Below are 8,723 nucleotides of genomic sequence, written 5' to 3'. Positions count from 1 at the left end.
AAAGAGCTGAGCGAGCGTATCCCCAGAGAGAGTACACACAAAGAGCTGAAAGAGCGTTCTATCAAGATGCTCAACAAGAGTATTTTCAGGATACAGATGCTGAAATAGAGTTGACCCAGAGAGAGGAGTTGCGAACGTATCTCACCACAATAAGTCAGGTCCGCACCAAGCGGCCTAAAAAGCTGAAAGTCACAGTCCTCTTGGAGGGCTCACCTTGCGAGCTGGAAGTTGACACAGGATCGTCCCTGACGATCATTTCATGGGCATCCATGAAACAGGCTATCCCTAGCCTCAAAAAGAGCCAACTACGCGTTCCAGACATCCTGCTTCGAGACTACCAGGGGAACCGAGTCCCCATCGTGGGCCAAGGCACATTCCAGATCCGTTTCAAGGACATCGTAGCCCAGCTGCCCGTGACCATCACCAGCGCGCCATTGCAGAACCTTCTGGGACTAGATTGGTTTGAATCCTTGGGGTTAGAAGTCACCGGAATAAACGCCGTGGAGAACAGCAGCGCTGAGCAGATATTTAAGGAGTTCGAGGATGTGTTCAGCCCCGGTCTTGGTAAGTATGTGGGTAAACCAATCTCATTTAATTTAGACCCCAAAGTGGCGCCAATCCGACTTAAGCCGAGACGAGTGCCTTTTGCACTCCGCCCAAAAATAGATAAGGAGATAGATAAATTAGTAGAGCAAGGAGTCCTTGAGCCGGTGGATCACGCGCGTTGGGAAACTCCCATCGTGACCCCAGTCAAGCCTGATGGGTCAGTCGGCATCTGCGCGGACTATAAATGCACAATTAATGTCGCACTACAACAAAGCGCATATCCTGTGCCTGTAGTACAGCACTTATTGCACTCGTTGGGGCCAGGAAAGGTATTTGCTAAATTAGACATGGCTCAAGCTTACCAGCAGTTGCCCGTAGATAGCGCCACAGCGGAGGCCCAAACTATATTGACGCATAGAGGAGCATTCAAATGCAACCGGCTACAATTCGGTGTGAGTATTGCTCCAGGATTGTTCCAGAGCGTCATGGAACGACTTTTGCAAGGGATACCGGGAGTCGTCCCTTATTTTGACGACATCTTGGTGTCCGCTGCAAATGAGGAGCAATTAAATAAAAGAGTCAGAACTGTTTTGGCCAGAATCAGAGAAAAGGGTCTCCGCCTAAAAAAGGAAAAATGCCAAAGTAACGTGCCTAGCGTAGAATTCCTGGGTTATAGAATCGATGGTCAGGGAATACACCCCACTTCAAAGAAAATTAAGGCGATCCAGGACGCCCCCACACCACGAAATCAGACCGAGCTGCAGGCCTTCCTCGGACTACTTAACTTCTACAGCGTTTTTCTGAGACAGAAGGCGACCATTGCTGAGCCACTACACCGTCTACTCCAGAGGAACACACCATGGAAATGGGGACGATCCGAAGCAGCAGCTTTTGCCGGGGTAAAGCGCCTGCTCACCACTGACTCGCTGTTAGTCCAATACAGCCAGACCCTACCGCTGGTATTGACCTGCGATGCATCACCCTTTGGAGTTGGTGCAGTCCTTAGCCACCGGATGCCAGACGGAAGAGAAGCACCCATCGCATTCTACTCTAGGACTCTTTCATCGGCCGAAAGGAACTACAGCCAGATGGACAGGGAAGCATTAGCTGCTGTAGCTGGAGTAAAACGTTTCCACGAATACCTCTACGGCCGCGATTTTGAACTAATCACAGATCACAAACCGCTGTTGGGACTTTTGGCGGGAAACCGCCCCACTCCGGTCTCCCTTTCTCCACGCATGACCAGGTGGACTGTTTTCCTGGCGGCGTACTCCTACAAGTTAATTCATCGACCGGGCTCCACTCTTGGACATGCAGACGCACTCAGCCGTTGCCCATTACCTGACCTTCTGCCAGACCCCACTCCCGAAGTACCGGTATTGCTCATTGACTGTTTGGACTCTGGACCGGTCTCTTCCTGCGACGTTGCAAGGTTCTCCTCTAAAGACAATTTAATAAAGTAAGTTCAAACTTGGGTTTGGAGGGGGTGGCCGAAGGGAAACGTGGGCCCGGAATTCAAAGTGTTTTGGTCAAAACGGGACGAACTCTCAGTGTTACAAGGTTGTTTATTATGGGGGGGATCGAGTTGTTATTCCTTATGCATTACGTAGAAATGTGTTAGATGCATTACATGTTGGGCACCCGGGGATCGTTAGGATGAAGGCGTTAGCGAGAAGTTACGTTTGGTGGCCAAACATGGATAAAGAGATAGAGGAGTGGGTGGCCACTTGCGATCCATGCCAAGAATCGAGACCAGCACCCCCGGAAGCGCCCGCCACAGAATGGGAAAAGCCGAAAGCACCCTGGTCGAGAATACACATCGACTTCGCAGGGCCAGTTCAAGGTCAGACGTTCCTTATAGTTGTGGATGCATACTCCAAATGGCTAGAAGTAGTCCTAATGACTTCAACCACGGCAGAGGCAGTCATTAAGGTTCTACGGCGACTTTTCGCCACTCATGGCCTGCCCGACCTCCTGGTATCCGATAACGGGCCCCAGTTCACGGCCATGCAATTCGAAACATACTTAGCAGGTCAGGGAATTCGGCATGCCCTCATCGCGCCATTCCATCCGGCATCAAACGGACAGGCGGAGAGAATGGTGCGATCCGCAAAAGAGGCCCTCGCTAGGATGGGTCCAGGTGATTGGCAAACACGCATTGACCATTACCTATTAATCCAACACATTACTCCCAGCGCAACGATGGGTAGGAGCCCCGCTGAGCTACTCATGGGCCGCCGTCTACGGTCTCACCTGGACCGTCTTCACCCAAATTACTCTGCCACAGCACCCCCAGACTCCACAAGCAAAATTCGGAATTTTAGCATAGGGGATTCAGTATACGCCCACAACTATGCAGGGGGGACATTGTGGATGCCGGCAAGGGTCATAGGTATCACGGGTCCATGATCGTATCTGTTGGAACTGGAAGATGGGCGGAATTGGAAAAGGCACATCGATCAACTTCGGGGTCGCCTAGCACACTCAGATCTACGAACCGAGGACGAGAGCTACCTACCAATGCAAAGTCAGCCACTCGAGAGCCCCAACGCAGAGAACTACGACATCTGCGAGCCCAGGTCAGAACAAGAGACCGAGCACGAAGCAGAGCAACCCCCAAGCAACATAAGCGAGCAGACCCCGGAACGCCCAAGCAATGAAAGCACGAAACCCCCCGAACGCGAAGCAGAGAAAGCATCCGATCCTGCAACCACTTCTAACCAACCCGAACTGAGACGCTCCTCCCGAGTAAGGCAAACACCAACGTACCTAAAGGACTATGTTATTAACCGCAACGTTCCGTCTAGGAGGGGAGGGGTGTTAGATATTAACATATATCGGAGGAAGTCTCCTATCTGGTCCGCTGCTACAGCGGGAAACAGGAGTCGCTCTGATTGGTCGAGAGGCGTACCCGAGTACTATAAAAGGGGAACCCTCCAGCCACAGAGCAAGCTGGATCACTACTACTACTAATAAAGAGCTGTTAAGTCACTTCGTGTCCGCAGTCTGTTCTCTCGTTGCCCAGATCTAACAACTGTGCTCCTTTGTAGAACCTTTTTAAAGACGGATTTGTATGCCCTTTGACATAATGAAAGTCAGCTTTGTAAAGGCTACTAGACATTCTAGTAACGCTGGCCAATGAAAGGAGAATCAATCCATCAGTTCAGGTGTCCTAATATTTTGTACTATATTATGGTTTAAGCAGATTCACTCCTTCCATTTAAGATACATTAAAAGTTGGACATTCCATCAATTTTTTTATGTGACCTGCCTGCAAAACAAGTGCTTTGTGATTTAATTATGATGATTTGCCCTAGCCTAGAAAATCAAAAGATTTGAAGTGGTCCCAGGAGAGCCAGTTTTATTTATTATTTTATCCCTTTTTTGAGCTACAAGCATAATTCTAATCAAGAAATTGGTTCATATATTGATTGCTCCAGAAAATGGACAAAATCTGCATGCAAAATTCGAGATATCACATGAAGAAACTGTTCCTACACGTAGTCTTCATTTAATGACTGACTTACTTAGAATCTGCTTGCAGTTGCAATGAGGATGAAAAAATAACTTCGTGACCAATACCTGCCTATATGACTTTGCAGTTCTGTAAAGCAATTGAAAGCTGAAGAAAGATTATAAGTGTAGTTGTGGTTAGCAGGCACTTCACTTCATGACCAATTTTCTGGTCCCAATTGTGGTCATTAAACAAGATCTATTGTAAAGATTGTTTGATGTAAACTCATGATTGATTGGTGTCAAACTCATGGCCAGTGGGCCAGATGCATCACACGTTGGCTACACACGTCCCCGTTTTAGCGAAGGAGGGAAAAGTAGCGATACGTCCTGTGATGACAACGTGACGATGTGAGTTTAACTCCCCTGCCATAGACCGTACTTAATTATCACAATTGGGACTGGCAATTCTGTCATTAACCACTGTGGTTGCTAAGTGAAAAATCAAATGACTGCAACAGGCTTATGATGTCACTTCCCATTCAGTTGTTTGGCAAATCACCGTAAGTGATAAATGAGATATTACATGACTGTGACTTGTGATTTTATTTCTACATTCTCCATTAACTGTGCTTGTCAGAAATCAGTTGTGGAGCACATTAATGCAAGGATTGGTCACAAAGCTGATTTATTTTACATTGCTGTAACTTTGAATGCTACGAATATTGCTAAGTGAGGTCTAACCCTGTATTCTTCTGAGCTATGACCGCATCTGTTTACTGATTGGAAATACTGCCTGCTATTATCCTTGATTTAAAGCTAATTTTCTCCCTTTTGAGCCTTGTAATGGTATCATGAAAGTCAGCAATCATACCGCACTTTGCAAGCTTTCCCAAGCAAATATCTTTAATCTACTAGGTTTAGATGCCACCATGAAATGAAAATAAACTGTATTTTCCCAACTATTAAGACACACCAGAGTATAAGACGCACCAAGATTTTGAAGAGGTAAATTCTTTTTAAAAAGCTTTTGCTCTCCAGGGCCCCTAGGAGCACTTTGCAGGCCTCCCGAACCCTCTGCATGCCTGTTTTTCATGAAAATGGGGCATACAGAGGGTTTGGGAGGCCTGCAGAGTGTTCCTGGCGGCTTGGGAGGGCAAAAGCAGCCCCGTTTTTGTGAAAAACAGGCCTGGTTTCACTCATTTTTGCCCTCCCCAGGCCCTAGGATCATTCTAAAGGGCTAGCCCTCTAATAAAACTGAATTAAAATCAAGCTGCTGGTGAAATGGCTGTATACAAGATTAAATCTGGTTTAAGTCAATTAATATTTATGGAAATAATTTTTTTAACTATATTGCCAGTGCTTAGCCATGTGACCTGAACTAGTGGGCTATTAGCTCAGGATTTTATCCATGTCACTCCAATTCCTCTTAGTTCATTACAAAGAGATATTAGTTCCTTCTTGTCTCATTTAAAGCAGCTTTAGTTTATGATTAGCAATAGCAGATAGATTTATATACCATTTCACAGTGCTTTTACAGCCCTCTCTAAGCAGTTTACAGAGTCAGCATATTGCTCCCAACAATCTGGGTCCTCGTTTTATCAACCTCAGAAGGATGGAAGGCTGAGTCAACCTTGAGCCTAGTGAGATTTGAACTGCCAAATTGCAGACAGCCAGCAGTCAGCAGAAGTAACCTGCAGTACTGCAGTATAGCACTCTAACCACTGTGCCACCATGGCTCATTAGATTAGATTGTTTATCTGCCATACAGTACAAAAAGTTAGCAATCAATGTTTACACTGTATACATTTTTTAGTGTTTTCTGAATATCAAACATGTGCTGGAAGCTGGTCAGCTAATAATTATAGTGCATTTTTTTCCAGCCAAGGAGATTTGGTCCAGTATGGTCTTTATTACATAAAAGGACTTACCAATTGACTTTGTTTTTTTTCTTTTCATTGATTTCTTCCATCATGGTTTTGGGTGGAGGCAATTTACACAGACCTGAAAGGAGAGAGAATGTTTCAGCAATATTTCAGAAAGTTGTTGTTTTTTTGCTCCAAAGCAAGTAAATGATAACTTTAATGGAAGATTATTACCAAACAAAAAACTGTCTGTCTGTCTTTCAAAGAAGATGTATCAAATAAAAAAATGCCCAACTGGAAATGAACATGAGAGTATCTTGTAATTGTATTTAAATTATACTTGAAGGTATAGTTGTTTTCCTTAGAGATATATTCTAAGAATTGAAATGGCTGTAAGTTGCCACCCCAAGGCTCCCTACTACTAATTTCACCTTAATCATAAAAACAGCCCCCACCATCATGACACTGAGAAATGAAACAAGATGCCACCTCTGATTTGGGGAATTGGATCCTCCTCCTCCTAGAACTCAACTCTGCAAACAAGAGTGAAGGGATAGAGAGATGACTTCCGGTCCCCGAGGGCGACGGACGTGTGCGTCCGCTGCTCGCCTTTTCGGTGGGCTCCCTTTGGGAGCACAGGGTGCCTTGGGGGGGGGCGCTGCTGCAGGGCAGCTTGCTGGGACCCCCTGGATTGGCGGCGGCCGCAGGGGGGTCTCCAGCTTCACCCCAGGAGCCGGGAAGTGTGGGGTGTGTACGGCGGCGCTGCATGTCACCGCGCGTCTTCGCTGAGCGGAGCCTGGAAGGAAATAATCAATTTGAAGGCTACAGCTGAAGTGCGGTGAGGTGGGAAGTCTCCCCAAGTCTTTTGTTAATCTACTCAATTGATGAACTGCAGTCTTGTTAAAACTCTGTTTCAATCTTCGGAAGAGTTTAAGATTGGAGGGGGGGGATTCCACCCCCCTCGGAAAAGCAGCATTTGTAACATTTCTCCCTCTCAGAGGAGAGAGAGCTAAAAACTGACTTTCACTTCCCTTAAAAAATGGGAGGATGATTTTTCATTACAATTGCAAGAGAGAGGATGGCTGAGTTGATCTTTTTTTAAACCAGTTATGAGAACTTTGGACTTGTTGTTTCCTGACCTCCTGTGGAAGCTGAGCCAAGATGGCCAACTTCCTCCTTCTTCTTTGACTTCATGAATGAGATTCCCCTTTTGGAAGATTTTCTGGCTTTGAACTATTTTCCACCCCAGAGACCTCTAGGACCCTCTCTTATTATATACTTCCCTTGGATCTTGGATATTGGACTTAACTATTTGGCTAAGAGCTGCACTGGAAGACTAATATTCCCTTCTGGGTTTGCCTGCCTCGTGATCTCTCCTGGTTGTGCTTTTCCACAGACGCCATTTCTTTGTATAGATTTATAACTATCTCTGAGCTTTATGATGGGTCCTAAAAAATTACCGCCTGGTAAGGCTTCTTCGGCCCCGACATCTTTTACATCTAGTCCGATTATTCAACAGTCACAATTGGGGTCATTTCTACAACCTAAAGCCCCCAAAGAGAGTTCAAAGGACTTATCCATCCACCAGATGCTTCAATCTCTTTTAAAGGGACAGGACAAACTGAAAAAAACAACTGACAGACTTAAATGAGCAGCTCAGAGAAATGCAACAACAAGCCACACAAAATAAACAGAGAATAGGTGTACTGGAGGAGGGTGAGGTTGGGATGAGGGAGGAGGTTAGGACAATCCAAAGGGGGAACGTAGAATTTGAAAACCACATAATAAAAATGGAATTCGAAAGGATGTCTTTTTTCCTTAGGTTTCAAAATCTGCCAGAAACTGAGAATGAAGACCTTAAGGAGATTATGACCACAATATTCGCAGAATACATCAACAGAGACAAACAACAGCTCTGGTGGGATATTGACCTGATTTATAGGATTAATTCAGTATATGCTAGAACACACAATGTTCCAAGGGAAGTCCATGTTAAATTTCTTAGAAAGACCACAAGAGATGAGGTCCTAGGTGCCCAAAGGGTGGGACCACTAAAATATAAAGACAAAGAAATAACCATCCTTAAACAGATCCCAAAGAAAGTAAGAGATAAGAGGAAGAAATATTCCTCTTTAGCAAAAAAATTATATAATAAAGGGGTCTGGTTCAGGTGGTTATTGCAAGAAGGTATGTTGATTTTCTGGGAGGGCAGTAGAATTAGAATTAACACAGTGGTGGATGCGGAGGCTTTCATTAAAAAACATAATGCTCTTCTAGACGAAACAGGGGATGGTACACAAGATATGAAGGAGGGAGGGGCTGAGGCTCTGCCAGAAGACAGGGGGGAGGATCCAACACTGAGAAGACTCAGGTCACAAAAATGAATTGAAACTTTATTGCAATTGTTGTTACAATGTGATTTTTGGAAGTGACACAAAAAATGATTGAATACACTGATGATTTAATGTAAAATCAAAACTGCTAATATCTACTCAAATGTTGATGCTTTTTCTACCTTTTTTTGTAAAAGTTACGAGATTTGGGGGGATTACCCTCCCCCGCATGATGTAGCTGTCAAAATTTTCTATACCCTTTCTTTACCCCTTTTCCTTCAAAAAATTTGTAAAAACCAATAAAACTTTTTCAAAAAAAAAAGAGAGTGAAGGGATAAAGTAAACAAATGGCTTTAAAGAATAGAAGTGAGAAGGGGTTTGTGCCTCAAGTCATCTGAAGCATGCAATGGGTGCAATCTTTGGAAAGGAAGTTATTCTGGAAATTGAATGGGAATACTATGAAATTAGAATAGGCCCCTTGAATCTCCAAACAGCACACAAGATGAACACAAGTTTGTAATGAATA

General features: G+C 44.8%; 1 protein-coding gene across 3 annotated transcripts in view; it reads right to left on the bottom strand.

Moving 5' to 3' along the window:
- FMO1 (flavin containing dimethylaniline monoxygenase 1) overlaps window positions 1-8,723 on the bottom strand; it is a 43,482-nt gene that overhangs the window by 7,193 nt on the left and 27,566 nt on the right. For all 3 annotated transcript variants that reach the window (XM_081948242.1, XM_081948243.1, XM_081948244.1), the window contains one exon: window positions 5,931-6,003. In XM_081948242.1, coding sequence (XP_081804368.1) covers window positions 5,931-6,003 — 73 coding nt within the window. The remainder of the gene's footprint in view (window positions 1-5,930; window positions 6,004-8,723) is intronic.

Source organism: Natrix helvetica (assembly GCF_964273705.1).
Source record: "Natrix helvetica genome assembly, chromosome: 3".
NCBI classification, from domain to species: Eukaryota; Metazoa; Chordata; class Lepidosauria; order Squamata; family Natricidae; genus Natrix; species Natrix helvetica.
Note: the sequence above shows the minus strand (reverse complement) of the source record. Positions and strands in the feature narration are given on the sequence as shown.